Source organism: Aquarana catesbeiana, linkage group LG03, assembly GCF_042186555.1.
Source record: "Aquarana catesbeiana isolate 2022-GZ linkage group LG03, ASM4218655v1, whole genome shotgun sequence".
Taxonomy (NCBI): domain Eukaryota; kingdom Metazoa; phylum Chordata; class Amphibia; order Anura; family Ranidae; genus Aquarana; species Aquarana catesbeiana.
Genome location: NC_133326.1, coordinates 556,736,872 through 556,758,419, shown reverse-complemented (window position 1 = coordinate 556,758,419; position 21,548 = coordinate 556,736,872). Strand labels below are relative to the sequence as shown.

Below are 21,548 nucleotides of genomic sequence, written 5' to 3'. Positions count from 1 at the left end.
TCAACCGACCGGAGGGGATGGGGGGTGGCGTTGAGTGTCTTGTTTGCCCCCCCAAAAAAATATACAGCACCAGCTGCCACTGCTACATCTGCTTTTCTCTTCAGAAGGACAGTGCCACCTTAATTTAGGCTTCACCCAGGGCCACCATCTACTTCCTGGACTGAGATGCCAAGACATGATCATGTAAATTCTGGTGCCCATGCAGTTCTTGGTTGCGTTCAAAAATGTCTGACACAGATCAGGTCCTGCTGCAGCCTGACACTTTGTGACTTACTACAAAACTACAATGTTCAGTCTGATCACTGGGGGAGAGGAGACTGAGGAAATGCATGCTTCTTCCTGCGGCAGACTGATGACATCATCTCAGCCTAAGCAAATTCACCAGAATGGAGGACAAGGATAGGTATTTATTCAAAAAATTTCTTGGAAACTTAGGAAAATAGGATATTGTGATGTGAATTTTTAAATTTATTGTGGCAATTAAAAATATTCATGGAGATTGATGAAAAAGTTACTAAAAAATTCACTTTAAATATCTCAAATAAGACCTCACACCTTGGAAATATCTACATCTTTGGACATTGTATTATGCTGACTTGACATCTCAGCTTACAAATGCAATGTAAAAGAAGCCTTGATGTATTTCAAATGCAGAGTTTTATGACACGTTGAATAGAACACAACAAACTAATTTTTAACTTATTTTCTTTGTCTGGATGTTACATGATAAGATGTAACTGTAAATCTCTCCAATGGGGACACAGAAAACAACGAAAAACACATCTTTAGACAAGTAGGGAAGGCGTATTACTTTTGACAAGATTTTCATTACTTTCTGTGCCTTTCTGTGTTTTAGGCTGGGTTCACACTGCTGCGGTGCGGGAACGCAGCGAATTTACTGCGGGTTCCCGCATCGCACCAACTCGCACGGCAGTTCACACTGCCATATGCGAACTGCTGGGGAGTGTCATACAATGTTAATGACACCCCCAGTTCAGCCCGCATATCGCACTGCGAACTGACAATTCGGACATTTTCGGATCGCATAGGTGTGAACACCCATGCGATCCGATTCTGGACCGAATGTGGTGCGATATCAGCCATACTATCTGTATGGCTGATATCGTACAGCACAGACATCGCATGTGATGTGAACAGCAGTGCGCTGCAAATCACATACGATGTCTGCCACTGCAGCAGTGTGAACCCAGCCTAAAACTGATTTCTTTACAGGTGTCACGGGAACAGGGAGTGGGGAAAATTCTCCCCAATAAGGGTCATGGAAATGTAGGCAGGTCCACTCAATACCATACACGTGACAGGCACATGCAGTAGAGTATCCCTCCTAACAAACAGAGCTTCAGGCACGTTACGGATTCTTCTGCCAAACTCACACATGAACCGAATGCATGGATGCCACTTACTTCAACTCACCCTCCCAGTCCTTCATGCCCAGAGCACCTCCTTACATGGGCCCATGTTTTATATGTGGTCAGAATTCTCAATGTCAGTCCAAACACTCAGGGCCCATGATGCATGGGAGACCAAGTCACCTGCCACATGTTACCTGAGGGGGTAGTCTCTTATCTCTAGGGGAAAGATTTTGTTTCTCCAACCACCACCAGCTTTATAGCCAACCAGGTTTGCACTAAACATGTCACAGTTAACACAATTTCACTCTTAACTGAATTCAACTCTCCATCTTTTGTAATGCAGTACTTCACTTTACTTAAACAGTAATGAGGCCAGAAATTGTAAATTTTTGTTGCGTGATTTATTGGGAATAATGGCACATTGCATATTTTAATGCAATTTAGAATAGTGGGCAGAATTGCAGTGATTCTGTCCATGACTTTACATTGCCTAATGTGAATTGGGCCTTTCCATTGGCGTGCGCACAGGGTGTGCCGGGTGTGCCCAGGCACACCCTAATGACCCTGTGCAGCACAGATTCCCCCTACTGTCCTTGCTCCCCCTCCTTCCCTCTACAGCACTGCCGGCCTAATGACCCTGTTCAGCACAGATTTCCCCTACTGTCCTGGCTCCCCCTCCTTCCCTCTACAGCACTGCCGGCCTAATGACCCTGTGCAGCACAGATTTCCCCTACTGCCCTGGCTCCCTCCTCCTTCACTCTACAGCACTGCCGGCTTTCCTCCTCTCTTGCCAGCTGTTGCTGTGGGATGTTTTAGGATGAGTGAGAGAAGGGGCCGGTAAATATGTATTTATCAGCCCCTTCCCTTTCTGAATGAACATCGTGAGTGATCGGTAGTGTGTGTTTGAGCTTTGGGGTGCACACCCTAATGCAACAGCCTGCGCACACCTATGGGCCTTTCTCTGGCATAATGTAGTCCCCGAGTGATTCTTTAAGTTTAAAGTTTACTCTTTCAGTTCCAGGAGGGGTGCTGTGGTGCACTGTTTAGAGCACGCTGCTCATAGTCCCAATAGGCCTCCACTAGTCCCTTCTCTTGCATCCCTCAAGGTGCAGGAGAGCCATCCTGTGGTGAGGAACAAGCCCTCTATTCAAAAGACCCCGGAGAAACTCCTCTTGAACCTTTTATAGGTAAGAGGGAGGGCCTACTCAGGAAGTGACTCAAAACTGGTAATTAAGAATTAAAGGCAAACACAAGTCCACCTGCCTACAGACAGAAATTAACATTTGCCAGAAATGTTAAATCGACCCCACTCTACACTAAACGAAAACAAACTGTCTGGAATTAGGCTCTATTGTGTCATCACAGACTTACGAAGGAATTTTCTTTCATCATTAAACATTTATACCACTTTCAGGATCTATATCATTTACTTCACGAATCTCAGGCCTGGGACTTGTGAGATTAATTAGCAACAGCTTCACATGGGTTTGAACGCAATTACCAGCACCATGAGATTCCCATGAAATACAGGAAGTAATTATGATATGGGTTCCTCGAGAATGAAAAGATGTCAAAGGTAGACGTTATATATTATCCTTTGGAATCTTCCTAACTGTTAATTGTATTATAGGAGTGCGACTTTAGGAAAATAGTGAGAATGCATTGTTCTAGATCCATTGTTGCTCCCCGGAGTATGTAATGTATGCTTCAGCTGTTATGAAAATGGGTAATAATTAAAAAAAAAAAAAAAAAAAAAAGCACCAACTCCGTCTTTGTTATCTTGCATTTCACGTGATGGCAGCTTATTCCCTTTTCTGTGCTGCTGCGTTAATATATGGAAGAGGAGTGGTAAATGGAAGTTTGCACCTATTCAAGTCCAACTAAGGGTACAATAAACCTACCCAAGTTAAAGCAAATAACTATGCTATTGCCACAAAGGCACATCCTTCCTCCACTTTCCTGACATGTTGGTTTTATTGTACAGAAAGTAAATTTGTTCATTTACATGCTGGGATTAGTAAGGTTTTGCAGTAATTCTGTATCCCTTGGGTGTAAACGCTGTAGGTCCTATTGACGCCTATTCAACAGTCAGGTCTCTGCTTTCTTCTCCTGGTGATTCACACAACCAAGCCCCTGGGGGGGGGGGTGTTTTGTGAATGGTCTGGAGGAGAAGGAGGTGGAGAAACAGCAAATACATCCAGGGGCATACCTAGAGCATTTGGCAACCAGGGCAGATCCTATATCAAGGGGGTCCCCAGATCCTGCCTCCCCTCCATGGGAATGGGTAGCGGGTACATTGTACCCCTACTCATTCACCAAAAAAGTGTCAAAAAAGTAAAAACAACAGGAGACAGTTTTTGATAATTCTTTTATAAAAAAAAATAAATAAAAAAATAAAGGTGTCCTGCGATGTAAATCTATCGTCAATCACGATGTCCGACAGGCCCGAAAAAAAAAAATGAAAAAATTCCACTTCCTTGAGAGGCTTCCCTGTGACTGCTGTCTTTTCGCTTTGACAGCTGTTATACAGGCAAGGGCGGGCCACCCGGGGACGTAACCGAGTGACCCCGCCCCCTTCTGACATCATGTGATGTCAGGGGGGGGTGGGGTCACCCGTTTATGTCACCGGGTGGCCCCGCCATTGCCTATATAACAGCTGTCAAAGTGAAAAGACAAGAGTGGGCAGGAAAGCCTCCCATGGAGGCAGAGTTTTTCTGTTCTTTTTTTTCAGGACCGTCAGACGCTGTGATTGACGATAGATGTACATTGCGGGACCCTTTTTTTTAATAAAGGAATTGTCAAAAACTGTCTCCTGTCGTTTTTACTTTTTTGACACTTTTTTTGGTGAATGGGTAGGGGTACCCGATACCCATTCACATAGGAAGGGGGGTCGGGATCTGGGTGCTCATTTGTTAAAGGGGGCTTCCAGATCCCGATAAGCCCCCAGCCGTAGACTCCCACAACCACCAGGCAAGGGTTGTGGGGATGAGGCCCTTGACCCCATCAACATGGGGACAAGCATCCTCCTCATGCTGAGGGCATGTGGCCTAGTACAGTTCAGGAAGGGGGGCTCTCTCTCGTCCCCCGCTTTTCCTGCCCCCTGCCAGGTTGATTGCTCGGGTTAAGGGTCTGGTATGGATATTGGGGGGACCCCCACGCCATTTAAAAAAAAAATTTGGTGTAGGGTTCCCCTTAAAATCCATACCAGGCCTTTCGGGGGGATCCCACGCCAATTTTTTAAAAAAAAATTTGGCATGGAGTTCCCCTTAATATCCATACCAGACCCAAAGAGCCTGGTAATGGACTGGGGGGGGGGGGGGGGGGGGGATTGACCCACGTTGTTTTTTTCAATGATTTTTTTTGTATATTGCTGGGATCCGGCAATACATTACAGCTGCAAGGAATTTTAAATTACATTTATTCCTTTAGAAATCTCATTTTGCTATGGTACTGTTATAAATATGGGAAAGATGCACTACTTTACAGGCAGGTTAAGGTGACCCTCAGGCATGATATTTAAAGGAATATTTCATTTTTATTGTTTCACTTTAAGCATTATTAAAATTACTGCTCCTGAAAAAACGACCATTTAAAAATTTTTTTTTTGCATTAATACATGTCCCCTGGGGCAGTACCCATACACTTTTTATGGCAATAACTTGCATATAAGCCTAAAAAAAAAATTAAAACTTCTGATTTTTCACGTTCGTGTCAGACTTTAACGGTGTTCGCATGTTTGCACAAATTTTTCGTCTGTTCACATGTTCTGGTGTGAACCGACCCGAGGGGTGTTCAGCTCATCCCTAGTAAGTATGATTAGTAGAAAAAAAAAATACCATACTTCTCTTTTAAAATTGTTACATCATTTTTGACATGATTGATCTGAACTGACTCTGCTTGAACCTGCTAAAGAAAAGGAACAACACACAGATGATTTAAAGTGTATTTAAACTCTAACAACAAATGCCTCTTATTAACTCCTTTTAGGTCTGTTAAATATACCATTGAAATAATTTTATTATACATGTTTAATAACTGCAAATAAATATCTGTTGAATTATCCCCGTGCTGTCTGCCTGTAGTGCACAGTTATCTGTTAAATTGTTCCCAGAGAGCCCTGATGACTACAGAATACCTCCCCTCTATGTAATAGAGAAGAAAACAAGGGGGGGAGGTGTTCAGTAGTCCTGTCTTTGGGTGATAACACTGCTCCTCTATAGGTACAGTACAGAGCATTGTCACCCTAAGACAGGAAATGTGGGGGGATCACCAGGGGAAAATAGAGAAAAATATCCTGGATCAGAGAAGGAATGCAACCACCTCATTTACAGAATAGTAAGTTGCAATATAATACATTTTAGATTTTGGGATTAGAAACACTTTAAAGTAAACCTATAATAAATCACAACAAATCAAATGTATAGTCAGTGAAAACCGCATGTCAAAACATCCCAAAGATCTAGGCAGCTGAAGTTCTATGAAATTCTTCAATTTTCTTGTGAAGGGAAAGCTTGACCCTGCTTGCTACTGAACCTCTATTGGTTCTTCAATGTGAAGGGTGAATCAATGCCCTATGTCCAACACAAAAGGTGCAGTAGAAAGGCAATGATAGACCTGTGAATGTTTTGACTTATCCATGTCACGGTAAAGCTAATAATAATTAGGCACGAGAAATTATTGAATTTCTGAAATGGAAAATTGACCAGTCATGTTTCGCCTGAACTTTATCAAAATTCACAGACCTCTGAAGTTCAGGATTGTTAAAGGAGAAGTACAGCCAAAGTTCGTTTGGCTGTACTTCTCCTGTGGATCACAGGAGTGCAGTTGATTTTGCACTCCTGTGACCCATTTTCAGCAGACAGCGCGCTCACCATGACCATGGAGTCGGGAACTGCCTAGATCCCTGGACCTAGATGCCTGGGCCGACTTAACCTCTCAGCCAGCTGCTGAGAGCCTGAGCCGGCCGCTCCGGCCCCTTCCACATCTCAGTACTCCAGTGAGCGAGTTGGGGGCAGAGCAGAGAGTTGTGACTGACAGTCACCAGCTCTCTGCTTGGGGAGCTGTGAGAACCGAGAGATCGGCAGTGTTCGATCGCTTGATTCTCAGTGTAGAGGCATCGGGGGACAGATGCATTCACCAAGGTAAGCATGAATAAAAATAAAATTAAAAAAACATACTTTTCTTTTAAACCAAAAGCTCCACTTAATCGGAACCAGGCTCTAAAATAGAGTGTATTACAGGGCAGCAAATAAAGCAAAATTGTGCAGAATGGTTTGGGAAGCTGGCAGCCTAAACAGATAAGATGATGGTAAAACAGCCAGGATACTAAGTTATAAGGGTGGGATCTTGTGGCACTGACAGTCAAGCTAAGGGTGATTAGGTAACAGCAGAAGCAGATAAATGGCAGAAACAGACTTTGGAGCAGCCTTTGGTCCCTTTACCACAGAAACTTTGTGGGAATAACTTCCAAAAACACAGACGTTTCAATTTGACTTAGGACATCCAAATACACAATTTATGGATATACTCTATTAATCATATTCAACAGGACTTATTCTGTGATGCAGACTAGACTTCTAGACTGCAGAGTGGAAGGGTCCTTTTCTTTTTAGGGTGTCCATATCACTGACTGTTGATGTGGACGTCTCCCATTGGGCCCATCGCTGATATTTTCTCAAGGTCCTAAAGAAAGTAGCACTAGAAAAGTTTAGGAAACATTTTTTTTTTAAATAGAATAATTAATGGGATGGAGGTTAGTGGGAGGGATAGCAGGGCTACCAATTTTGCAGGAAGAATGTCTTTAAAATGACTGAGTGACCTGTGTGGCTATAAATTATGGGGTATGCTCTCAATATTAGAACTGAGAAATCTACTTTGATGAGTGGTGAACTCTCTTCTCCATCGGAATAAGCCTAGTTAAATTCAACTAACTAGTACTAGCTGCAGACACAAATACACTAGTACAACCATGATAAGGATCTAGCTATGATGTACTTACAGTTGTGGCACAATAGATGTCTTTCCACACCGTGGTTTCTCTGGAGAGGTCTGACACTTCAAATAAATTATCCAAAATTACCTCCCCAATCATGTCATGTCTGGAGAATCGGTCAAAGTCGTAAACGCTGAAATGAAGTTTCCTATTGCTCAGATGGTCATAGGCCACGGGAAACTGGAAAGTCTCATCAAAGATGGGGTTCAGGGTTTTCCTGTGAACCCTTGTCTGAAACTTCTTCTTTCTGTCTGGGAGAAGATAGATTTTCACGTAGGGGTCTGAGGTACCACACAAGTCCTTGGCTGGCAATTCCAGGGCTTTTACGATTTTGACAAGAAGAAGTTCATTCTCATAGTCGTACTGTAAGGTGAAGTTGAGTTTGCCACATGTTTTAGCGTCCTCTTTCTTATTGTCTTCCGAATCAAAGGATTTCTGTTTGTAGAGTTCCGGTTTGATTCGGCCGATGCTGGTGGTGGTTTCCCCTCTTTGTAATGGTTCCACACCCATGCTGAAGTCCACGCTGGATACCTGCATCTGTCGTGGCAAGTGTCTCCGGAAGGAATTGTGTCTGAAGGAGGAACAAACAATTGTAATACAAGAAATTTGGTTGTGTTAGAAATGTGTTATGTTCTTCAAAACCCAAAAACAAAAATGAAATATATTGCAGCTTACCAACCATTAAATGTGTGTTAGGTTAGTTTTCTTTTATTTAGGCTTTTCCCCTCTGCATTCACCTGGTGATCTGGCCAGTAAAGCATCTCCTGTATTAGAGTGCCCTGGATGATGGAGTACAGGGGCACCTTTGGACAGCAACATTGTCAGTCTGGGGGAAGGGGAGTGTTATGCCCCGTACACACGGTCGGATTTTCCGATGGAAAATGTCCGATCGGAGCGTGTTGTCGGAAATTCCGACCGTGTGTGGGCTCCATCGGACATTTTCCATCGGATTTTCTGACACACAAAGTTGGAGAGCAGGAGATAAAATTTTCCGACAACAAAATCCGTTGTCGGAAATTCCGATCGTGTGTACACAAATCCGAAGGACAAAGTGCCACGCATGCTCAGAATAAATAAATAGATGAAAGCTATTGGCCACTGCCCCGTTTATAGTCCCGACGTACATGTTTTACGTCACCGCGTTTAGAACGATCGGATTTTCTGACAACTTTGTGTGACCGTGTGTATGCAAGACAAGTTTGAGCCAACATCCATCGGAAAAAATCCTAGGATTTTGTTGTCGGAATGTCCGAACAAAGTCCGACCGTGTGTACGCCCTATTAGTGTGAAGCCAAACTCCAGCTAATACTTTATAAGCAGTTACAGCAAACTTTTTTTTTCCTTTAAGGATAAATGTTTTATATAAAAAAAGTGGATAATTTTAAGCACCCTTGTCAGTATAAATGGTTTGTCTCATCCCTGTAACTGCAACATCTGCAAGAGAGCTTGTTCTTTTGAAAAACAAAAGACTTACTGGCCATATTGCTATGTGAAAATAAAGGAAAGAAAGCTTAAAAAAGAAAACGAAGAATTGGTAAGCTGCAATTTAATACCCCTTTGATTTCCGACTCCACCCAACATTACATTTTTATTTGTGTTTCCTTGCACGACTATTGTGGATCCTTGCCAGCATTCCTAAATTCTTCTAATTGCTGGGGTCACTGCAGAGATACATTTTCTTAATGGATTTTTAATGTATTAAAAAAAATTGGGGAGCTGGTTGATGCTTATTTTCTCCTGCTTCTGCCAAATCAATTGGGGCATGCTCAGAAGGAGGAGTAGACATACATGTGTCCTAATTTTTAAATATGTGGCTGACATTGAAGAACTGAAATCACAGCGTGATATACTGTGAGAGCTATGATTGGCCAAAGGCAGGGTGCCTTTGGCCAATCATGGCTCAGGGGCTAAGTCCATGCCCCATACTATATAAGGCTACTGCTTACACAGCAGCCGTATATAGTGAATGAATGGAGATTAGGCAGGTAGTGTAGTGTGCAGTCAGTCAGTGTAGTATATATAATACATTTCAGAGTATATAGTGCAGTCTATGTAGTATAATATATATATAATACAGTTCAGAGTATACAGTGCAGTCAGTGTAGTATATATAATACATTGCAGCGTATATGGTGCAGTTAGTGTAGTATATATAATACATTGCAGACTATATAGTTCAGCCCGTGTAGTATATATAATACATTGCAGCATATATAGTGCAGTCAGTGTAGTATATATATATATAATACAATTCAGAGTATATAGTGCAGTCCGTGTAGTATTGATAATACATTTGCAGGGTATATAGTGCAGCCTGTGTAGTATATATAACACATTGCAGAGCATAAAGTGCAGTCCGTGTAGTATATATAATACAGTTCAGAGTATATAGTGCAGTCCGTGTAGTATATATAATACAGTTCAGAGTATATAGTGCAGTCAGTGTAGTATATATAATACAGTGGAGAGTCTATAGTGCCATCAGTGTAGTATATATAATACATTGCAGAGTATATAGTGCAGTCAGTGTAGTATATATAATACAGTGGAGAATATATAGTGCAGTCAGTGTAGTATATATAATACAGTGCAGAGATATAGTAAAAGTGCAGAGTATATAATACAGTGTATTGAAGTGGTTAAGGGGAACCTTATGACAGAATTATAGATTTTAAGAGGAACTCCACACCAAAATGTAAACACAAAAGCGTGGGTTCCCCGCAAACTCCATACCAGGCCCTTTGGGTCTGGCATAGATTTTAAGGGGAACTCCGCACCAAATTAAAAAAAAAAATTGCCGTGGGCCTCCCCCAAAATCCATACCAGACCCTTATTCGAGCATGCAGCCTGGAAGACCAGGTAAGGGAGGGAATAAGAGAGATCCCCCCCTCCTGAACCATACCAGGCCGCTTGCCTTCAACATGGGGAGGGTGCTTTGGGTTGCCCCCAAAGCACCTTGTCCCCATGTTGATGGGGACAAGGGCCTCTACCCGACAACCCTGGCCAGGGTCTGCTGGCGGGGGGCTTATCGGAATCTGGAAGCCCCCAGATCCCAACCCGCCCCCATGTGAATGGTTATCGGGTACATTGTACCCCTACCCATTCACCAAAAAAAGTGTCATAAGGTAAAAACCAAAACAGACAATTTTTGACAATTCCTTTATTAAAAAAAAAAAAGTGTCCTGTGACGTTCATCCATCTTCAATCACGCCACCCAACGGACCCAAAAAATGTAAACATTTTTACCCATTCACATGGGGGTGGATGGGATCTGAGGGCCCCCTTGTTAAAGGGGGCTTCCAGATTCTGATAAGCCCCCCATCTGCAGACCCTGACAACCACAGCCCAGGGTTTTCGGAAAGAGGCCCTTGTCCCCATCAACACGGGGGCAAGGTGCTTTGGGGTGAGGGGCACCCCAAAGCACCCACCCCCCCATGTTGAGGGCATGTGGTCAGGTATGGTTTAGGAGGGGGGGGCGTTCGCTTGCCCCCCCATCCTGACCTCAAGGCTGTATGCTCAGATAAGGGTCTGGTATGGATTTTGGGGGGATCCCACTGCAATTTTTTTTTTTTACATTTTGGCCTGGAGTTCCCCTTAAAATCTATGCCAGACCCAAAGGGCCTGGTATGGACTGGGGGGGACCCACGCCATTTTTTTCATTGATTTTTCATCTATATTGCCAGGAGCCAGCAATACATTATAGTAGCGAGCAAGTTTACATGACATTTTTTCCTTTAGAAATGTCATTATTGCTGCGGCACTGTTTTACACATCGCACGGATGCGCCACTTTACAGGCAGACTAAGGGGACCCCCCCGGCATGATATTTAAAGGAATATTTTATTTTTAGTGTTTCACTTTCAGCATTAATAAAATCACTGCTCCTGAAAAAAACAATAATTAAAAAAAAAATTTTATGCATTGATACATGTCCCCTGGGGCAGTATCCGGGTCCCCATACACTTTTTATGGCAATAACTTGCATAAAAGCCTTTAAAATTAGGACTTTTGATTTTTCATGTTCGTGTTCCATAGACTTTAATAGGGTTTGCGTGTTTCCTAGAACTTTTTGCTTGTTCGAGGTGTTCTGGTGCGAACCGAACCAGGGGGTGTTCGGCCCATCCCTAATAGTTTTTATGATGTGAGTTTAGTGACACTTCAAATACTGAACATTAACATATTTCATGGAAATCTGCAGATTTAAAGATACTAAAAATGAAAAATGCATTTATGTGTTAAAGCTTATATGAGATTTTTATATATATTAGCTTATATTGAGATCCAAACTGTTAAACAATTCTTGCTTTCATGTTTTTCTGTGTTCCACTGATCATCTGTCACTGACTACATCAGACATAACAAAGAAAAGCATTCTGGAAAGTTAAAGATGATTAATTAAACATAAAACATAGATCTTTCCCATTTTTCATCTCATTTTTCTGTTTACATCCCATGAACCGCATCCCGCTCCTTCAATTAACACGTCACAATTTGTTTAACGATAGCCAGTTAAAATCATTCAGAAAGTGGAATGTATAAAGCCTATTATATATGAAATAATTTTCCAATGCTTATATATAGGTTGACATGACATTTCTCCCAGATTCAATTAATTTTGTTCTTTTGTCTGCCAAATTTGCATACAGAAATTGTCTGTGTGTTGCATAAATTACCTCTCGCCGTTATCACACTGTCTGAACTCGTAGAGTTCCAGAGTAATTACTTTTCATAAACGTTTTGTGTCTGTCAGCAGCTTGCCAGAACCTTCTACCCTACCATCCCCCTAGCCTTGTAGATATGGAGACCAATAAAGAAGATACAAGGACATCAGCAGTGATAGTGTACAGGTTTATCACTGTTATATGACATTAGACTACTCACAGGTGGATACCAATGTGAAGAGTAATGATGAGCAGTGGGATGTATGGTGTACTATCCTTCCATTATCTTAAAGGGGATCTTCGCTGCATCTGAGTACCGCAAACCCAAAACATTATTTATTTTATTTTTAAAATTCAAAGCAAACTCCCCCATCCATCCATGTCTCCATGCTTTATTTTGGTTAAAAAATCACTTTGAAAAACACCCCCTAGCATTTCTGGCTGTGGCCATCTTGAGTAAGGGCAAATGATTCATGTAGCATTTACTTTCTGCACTTAGTTTAAGCATGCAATCAGGAGACTGTGCTTAGCTGAGACGAGCCCTCCTTCTCTCCTCCCTTCCTGAAGACTCCTGGGATGTATGACATAATTTGCCTAGCCAGGAAACCAAGAAGTAACTGAAGAAATTAAAAAAAAAAGTTTAAAACAAGTAAATATGAAATACTTTCCTATCAGTTTACTAATGCTAGCAGCATGAGGATTAAAAATAATCAATGTTGATTGGGAGAGTGAAGTTCCAAATGTGAACATTCCAACTGTACTAAAAAACTTAAGAAAAACTATACAAATTATTTTGATCAGATAAAATAAACTTTCTGATGGAAATTGTCTGTTTTAATTGTCTTATGTCTATCCTTATGCTGTACAGACACCAGGCAATTCTAGAAACCTTTCATTTCAACAATGGCAGTGTTCCCTCATTTTTAAATAATTTACTGGTCTTTAGTGACTGAATTACAATTATTTGATTAGATCAATGTAAACCATCCAGTGACAAAGGCAGGTACTAAGGATCAAAGGCCTAATGAGCTTACATTTTTGTTTTTGTTTATGCAGACAATGACATGGTGATAAATGGATGATAAAGCCAATCCCAACACTTAAGCCCCGTACACACTGGCAGAATGTCGGGAGACATTTGCCAGTTCACTTGACAGTTTACTGTCCATCAGACTTTAAGGAGGTCAAACTGTGGCAAGTGGAGAGTAGATAATGCCTAAGGCTTGGTGATCAGTGGAAGTAAAACAATTACATAGCAACCCTGTGGTTAGGAGTAGGAGGAATAGTGCCAAATCATTGGTGTCTTTGGGAGAAATAGTGCCCCATCATTGGTGTCAGTGGGAGGAATAATACCCCATTGTTGAAGTCAGAGGGAGGAATAGTGCCCCAAGGGCCGGATAAAGGCAAGCAAAGGGCCAAATCTGGTTCGTGGACTGCAGTTTGGAGACCACTGATCTAAACCATAACACCAACTTTAAATGCTTGCCCTGACACTAACCCAAATGCTAAATCCACAACTCAATGCTAACCCTAAATCTTATGTAAATCATGACACTAACCCAGTGGTTCTCAACCCTACTGGTGCCGTGACCCCTTGATAACTTTCCCAAGTTGTGGGGACCCCTAACAGTAAAATTATTTTCATAGCGTGGGATGTCAGCACCCAAGGCAAGACAAGTAATTTGCACCACTAGCCCACAGACATTTAGCGCTCCCTGAGTCCCTTCCACTCGTACCGTATTAAAACTCCTTATGGTACATTTTAGGATGTACTTCTTCCTTTCCCTTTTACCTCCCTTTATCCTAATTTCTTGGCCCCCCCCCCCCATCCCTCTCTCTAGCCGTGTTTCTTATGCCCCGTACACACAATCGGACTTTCCGCCAACAAAATCCTGGATTTTTTTCCAAAGGTTGTTGGCTCAAACTTGTCTTGTATACACAGAGTCACACAAATGTTGGCCAAGAATTCCGAACGTGAGAACGTAGTGACGTACCAGACGTACGACGAGCCGAAAAAAAAGGAAGTTCAATAGGCAGTGCAGCTCCTTCTGGTTGATTCTGAGCATGCGTGAACTTTTGTGCGACGGACTTGAATACACACGATTGGACTTTCCGACAGCAAAATTTTCTTGGTGGAAAATTTGAGAACCTGCTAAGAAACATTTGTTGGCGGAAATTCCGACAGCAAATGTTTGAGGGAGCATACACACGGTTGGACTTTCCGACAACAAGCTCACATCCAACATTTCCCGTTGGAAAATCCGACCGTGTGTACGCAGCATTATTCTTTCTCTCCATTTTTTTTTTGTTCCAACCCCTCTTTTCTTCTCTCTTTCATGTATTCTCTATTTTTATTCCTTCTGTTACTCCTTGATGGGTTGGGGTTGGGATCAGTGGCAGTGCTGGGGGGAGTTCTGATAAGCCAACTTTGGTGCTCTTGACAGGGGTGGACTGACAACTCATGGGGCCCCCAGGCAATAAGAGATTATGGGGCCCCAGGGCAATAGGAGAAGATTATGGGGCCCCCGGGCAATAGGAGATTATGGGGCCCCCAGGCAATAGGAGATTATGGGGCACCCAGGCAATAGATGTACACACACATACAGTATACACACACAGACACACAGTATACACACACAGTACACACACACAGAATACACATACACACACTGAAAAGGTACTGGAGAGGTGGGGCAGCTATAATCTTGGGATTTTTAAAAAAACACAGATTTTTACATACTGTCCCTGGTTTTATTGAGGCTGACAACCCTGATGGGGCCCCTTAGTGGCATGGGGCCCTCGGGCAGTGCCCAAGTGCCCGAATGATCAGTCCGCCCCTGGCTCTTGATCAAGGTCATCTGCTGATCTGAGAACTGTAGTGGCGACTTTTAATGGCAACTATAATCATAGGTAGTGTTACTGTGTCTCCGGCTTTGTGGTGTCTCGTAGCAGTGACACCTATGCCGAAATCAGGAAATAGGGTCTCCTCCAGTCCCTCCCACTTCACATCCCTCTGACCTCTAGTCTCTGCCCCCCTGCCATGGCGTGAACTGAATGTGCGGCTGTGAAGAGGCTGAGTGGGCGGCTGCAGGCTCCAGGGACAGCCCTGCTGGGTGGCTGCAAAAAGGTTGGGAGAGCGGTGCAGGCTTCAGGAACAGCCGAGGATTCGGTGACCCCTGGCAAATCATCATTCGACCCCCGAGGGGGTCCTGACCCCCAGGTTGAGAACCACTGCACTAACCCAATGCTTACCCTAATGCTAAACCTATTTAAAAGCCTAACGATAACCTTAACCATAATGCTTTCCCTAGTGATACTGTAAGGCTTTTGCTAACACTAATGCTTTTCAGAATACTAACTCTAATGCTTTAGTAGAGTGTACATCCTCAGACTTGCGCTGGAAGTCTTGTGGGGGAGCATGTGGCCTTATGATCAGGTTCTCCCAAGGGGGTTACCCTTCAGGGGCGCCCCACCTAGTACTTGGTGGACCATGGCTTGGCAGGTCCCCTGAAGAATGGGATCTACTTTGTTTCGGCTGGGTGGACAATGAGTACTCCAGTCCCCGTCAGGAGTCTTGCGCCCCAGGTGATCAGAACCAGAGTGCTTTCTCTTCAGGGGAGTTCCATGTGTAGACCCTTCACAATTTTTTGTGGTTCACTTTTTGTATGCTCACTTTTTCTATTGCACTGCAGAGCTTTAAATAAGGACCCTAATGCTAACCATGATGCTAACCCTATTCTAAACCGGTTGGTGTTATTGTTAAGTATATTCAAGTTCGAGTTTGAGTTCTGCTGCAAGTAAATTTGGTGTGGTGGCCTCTTCTTCATTCAATTACTTAGCTCTGCAGTACCTACCCACCATGCACCTTTCATTATCCACAGGCCTAAAGAGGTCATAATGCTGAATGGACTTTGTTTTACTGTAATCTAAACCATTGACCTTTGTTTACTACTAAAGCAATACGATCAATACGTCAGCACCAGGTTGGTGATCTGTGGTTTTGTTCTGGTAATAAATGTCTTAGTGCTGGCGATCAGTGGCTTTTTTTAAGCAACACAGTCCTTCATCACCATGTCAGTGCAGATATGGTAATCACATGTCAGTGATTGGAAGCTGTCACCACATGCCTTTCTGATAGACCTTGAAATGCACCTAGATAAAAATACTTTTGTTGTTAAATATAATGATAAAAGTTTACATTTATTTTACAATTAAAAATACATTCAAAGGAGCTTTCATAACCGTAACAATAAAAGCCCATTGAACCCTGAAAATCCACACAAAACACTAAAATTTTCTCATTCCAAAAACATAGCTTATTGTAAGAAGACTCTACAGTTAAAACTGATGAATCACTGTGAAGCCAAACCTCTCTAAAGAAAAATAAAAAAAAAGTACAAAAGCAAATTTTGCCTAAGTAGCTCAATGAGCAAAATTGAGAGTTTCTGCTTTAGCAAAATTGGTAAATTCATAGCAAAATATATTTCACTGATGTAACTTTGTCAAAAGTGAACCTACTGCGCTGTCTGGTAGGCCATTCCACTCAGTATAAAATGGTAAATATTAGATCCTGCTGCAACTTAAATGTGAGATACACACAATATGGCAATTCTAAAACGATAAGCTGCGCTGAGTAAAGCTGAGTAAAACTAAGTACATATGGTGACATATATCCACATACACTAAATGTCCATATCAAATGTCCATATCAAAAGGAGGATACGATCCTTCCCAATCTGATGGTGAGGAACACTAAAATTGGTTACTCAAAAAGTGACCATATGATATACAATGGTTGAACACAAGTATTGAAAATTAGTCAAAACAAATGAAACACAAATAAAACCAAATAGATCACACTGTATTAGTCTAGGCTGAGAGTCCTATGGGAAAATCCACACCAAGAGGATTTTTGAAGGGTAAGTTCCACAATCAAGTAGTATTCTCAATTGAATTCATATAAGATATCCTTAATTCACTGATTATTGGTGACTTAAAACGGAAAACACCCAAGAAGTAGTGATGGACTTGAGATTCCTCCACCTGAGAAATGACTGCCGCTTACCAACTGTATAGATCTCTTTTTAGGGAGATCGTATCTGCCTGTGGCTTATGCCCCAGCCCGGGTCTCTATGCTTAACAGCCAGATATCCCGTCTCCTCTCCTGGAGTTATCCTTGAGATGGTGTGCGGTCAGCAGTTCCCCATGTTAGAAATAAAAGGGCTTCCATAGTGTAATTCAATAAAACATTTAATAATAAAAGAAAGCTGAAATCGCACTTACAATATCTCAAAAAGTGAAAAGCATGTCATAAAAGCATTTGAGCCGGTCTGCTCTCAATATTAGCCTGTTCCTTCCGGGACCTTGCGTTGTTGTGGTGACATCAGCATGCCGCTCCTCCCTATGCCGTTTCATCACAGATGACATCTCTAGGGGCACGGGCGGTGCGCTGACTCACCACTTTTTGTACTTTACATCGAAAAGGGAACGCCCAGCTCTGAGCTCCGAGTGTCCCATTCGCAGGAACCACCATCTTGAAATGGGGCTACTGCCCTTACCGCACGGAAACCTGAGTGTCATCACATTACAAAGCATAACTCCTTAAACGCTCTCTGCAATTAAAATTACACACAGTGTGGCTATGGCATCACGTTAAATACATCCCAAGGTGTGCCACACATCATAGGGAGTAATAACGATAATTTCACTAAACCTGAATGTCCTCTCTCTAGGATCGTTCCTAATCAATTTACTCAAATGGACATATCTCCCATGACCTCTAGCAGTCTGTCAACGTATAACGTTACAGCTGTAAGCCGCAACAAAATGGTTGATCATTACCTTAAAAATTACATTTTTTGTGTTGTAATACTGGGGATAAAAGAGAAAAATACGACCAATAGAAGGAGACTTGATTACATTGTCAATATTAAAGGAGAAAAAACGTGGATGGATTAATAGAAAAATTAAATTAAAAATATTTTTGGATAAAAGAAAAAGGAAAATATAAAAGGCAGTTGTGGGAATAAGGGAATTGTACATGTAATTACGTATATAATCTACCTTGTGCTTCCATGTAGGACCAAGAGAACATTAGATGGTAAATGACTGCGAGATTAAGTGAGCATTTCCAATAGAGGGAGGCAAATGGCAAATGACAAACATCCCCCCAAAATTGGAAGAATAAAATCTCACAAGTTCAAATATACCACCATCGTGATCTATTAGTTAAATCAAAAATGTGGTATAGGCTTATAAGTTTCTGTATGTCACTATTATATTTTATTACACATATGTCTAGTGAAAAAGTGCATCTACCCTCAAAATAGGGGTCAACTAGGAGCTCAGATCTAGTTCACATCTATAAATACTTATCCATTATCTATAAAAGCATTGACATCTGTGTCTATGTTAAGGCCGTATGGGGTATAGCACTGTACCCTATGCATCCAAGCCATCTCTAACCTTGACAATTCCCTAACCAGAGAGCCACCCCTCCAATGGGGAAACTATATTTATCAATCCCCAGGAAAAGTGTATTAGCTGGGTCGCGATTATGGAACATATCGTAATGTTTAGAGACCGAATGATATTTAAAGCCAATCCTAATATTGGCGTTGTGCCCCCCCAAGCGAACCTGCATCGATCGTTTGGTCCTGCCAATGTATTGGAGCCCACATGGGCACTGCAATAGACAATTCCTGTGGAGCTGCAGGTGACAAATGGTTTGATTTTATGTTCCTTAGATGTACTTGTTGAGATAAAGGATTCAGTTTTTCTCATCTTACTATTATTCAATGTGCACACTTGACATCTGCAGCACTAATGATACCCAGAAAGATTCTGGAAGAAAGACAATTTTTTAGTGGGTGGATCCACAACATTAGGGGCAATTCTGTCCCTAAGGGAGGGAACCCCTTTAACCACTAGAGATCCGCGCTATAGCCGAATGACGGCTACAGCGCGGATCTACATTGCCGGGACAACGTCTATTTCCTCGCTCCCCGCGCGCACTCGTGAGCACGCATCGGGCAAAATCTGTGTTGGCCGTGTCCCCTGGACACAGTCAATCACAGATCGCTGTAAATGGCCACTCACAGCGGCCGTTTACAGCACGATCACCGCCTCCAATAAAAGATGATCTCAAATGTAAACAATGAGATCATCTCTCATTACCGACTCTCTCTCCTCACACAGAGACAGCGTGTGAGGAGAGAGAGGATCTTTGAATCAAGTAATTCTACACTTTCTACAGTTGAAAAAACAAAGTGTGCCCTAACAGTGCCCAGTCAGTGCCCACAGTGACCCATTAGCATCTATAGCTAGTGCCATCAGTGCCCACTTGTACCATCAGTGCCCCATCTGTGCCATCTGTGCCCATCTGTGCCCATCTCTGCCCGTCTGTGCAATCAGTGCCCATCTGTGCCACCTCATCAGTGCCCATCTGTGCCACCTCATCAGTGCCCATCTGTGCCAATCAGTGCTGATCTGTGCCAATCACTGCCCATCTGTGCCGCCTCATCAGTGCACATCTGTGCAATCAATCAGTGCCCATCTGTGCCGCCTCATCAGTGCCCATCTGTGCCGTCTCAACAGTTCCCATCTGTGCCACCTCAACAGTGCCCATCTGTGCCACCTCAACAGTGCCCATCTGTGCCACCTCAGCAGTGCACATCTGTGCAATCAATCAGTGCACATCTGTGCCGACTCATCAGTGCTCATTTGTGCCACCTCAACAGTGCCCATTTGTGCCACCTCAACAGTGCCCATTTGTGCTGCCTCAACAGTGCCCATTTGTGCTGCCTCAACAGTGCACATCTGTGCCACCTCAACAGTGCACATCTGTGCAATCAGTACACATGTGTGCAATCAATCAGTGCACATCTGTGCCGACCCATCAGTGCCCATTTGTGCCACCTCAACAGTGCCCATTTGTGCCACCTCAACAGTGCCCATCTGTGCCACCTCAACAGTGCACATCTGTGCAATCAGTACACATCTGTGCAATCAATCAGTGCACATCTGTGCCGACTCATCAGTGCCCATCTGTGCCACCTTCTGTGCCAATGTATTGGAGCCCACGCGAGCATTGCAATAAATAGACAATTCCTGTGGAGCTGCAGGTGACAAATGGTTCGATTTTGTGTTCTTTAGATGTACTTGTTGAGATAAAGGATTCAGTTTTTCTCATCTTACTCTTATTCAATGTGCACACTTGACATCTGCGACACTGATGATACCCAGAAAGATTCTGGAAGAAAGACAATTTTTAGTGGGTGGATCCACGACATTAGGGGCAATCCTGTCCCTAAGGAAGGGAACTCCTTAAACCACTAGAGATCCGTGCTATAGCCGAATGACGGCTACAGCGCGGATCTACATTGCCGGGACTACGTCTATTGACGTCGTCCCCTTTCCTCACTCCCTCGCTCTCATGAGCGCACATCGGGGAAAATCCCCTGGACACAGTCAATCACAGATCGCTGTAAATGGCCAATCACAGCGACGTTTACAGCACAGTGACCCATTAGCATCTATAGCTAGTGCCATCTGTACCCACCTGTGCGCATCAGTGCCCACTTGTGCCATCTGTGCCCATCTGTGCCCATCTGTGCCCATCTGTGTAATCAGTGCGCATCTGTGCAATCAGTGCGCATCTGTGCCACCTCATCAGTGCCCATCTGTGCAACCTCTTCAGTGCCCATCTGTGCCACCTCATCAGTGCCCATCTGTACCAATCAGTGCCCATCTGTACCAATCTGTGCCGCCTCATCAGTGCACATCTGTGCAATCAATCAGTGCACATCTGTGCCGCCTCATCAGTGCCCATCTGTGCCGCCTCAACAGTACACATCTGTGCAATCACTCAGTGCACATCTGTGCTGACTCATCAGTGCTCATTTGTGCCACCTCAACAGTGCCCATTTGTGCCGCCTCAACGGTGCCCATTTGTGCCACCTCAACAGTGCCTATTTGTGCCACCTCAACAGTGCCCATCTGTGCCACCTCAACAGTGCACACGTGTGTAATCAGTACACATCTGTGCAATCAATCAGTGCACATCTGTACCGACCCATCAGTGCCCATTTGTGCCGGCTCAACAGTGCCTATCTGTGCCACCTCAACAGTGCACATCTGTGCAATCAGTACACATCTGTGCTATCAATCAGTGCACATCTGTGCCGACTCATCAGTGCCCATCTGTGCTACCTCATCAGTGCCTATCTGTGCCACCTCATCAGTGCCACCTCATCAGTGCATATCTGTGCCCTCCTGTGCCGCCTCATTAGTGCACATATGTGCAATCAATCAGTGCACATCTGTGCTCCTTCATCAGTGCACATCTGTGCTGCTTCATCAGTGCACATCTGTGCCACTTCATCAGTGCACATCTGTGCGATCAGTGCCCATCTGTGCTGCCTCATCAGTGCACATCTGTGCTCATCAGTGCCACCTCATCAGTGCCCATCAGTGCAGGCTTAGCACACACCTGTGCAGTCTCATCACCACCAGCAACCAACT

The 21,548-nt window shown here is 43.3% G+C and overlaps 1 protein-coding gene across 1 annotated transcript in view; it reads right to left on the bottom strand.

Moving 5' to 3' along the window:
- The window catches only part of SYT10 (synaptotagmin 10), a 155,619-nt gene that overhangs the window by 41,266 nt on the left and 92,805 nt on the right, over nt 1-21,548 (bottom strand). Inside the window, exon 3 of the mRNA XM_073621726.1 lies at nt 7,372-7,936. Within this exon, the coding sequence (XP_073477827.1) occupies nt 7,372-7,936 (565 nt within the window). The remainder of the gene's footprint in view (nt 1-7,371; nt 7,937-21,548) is intronic.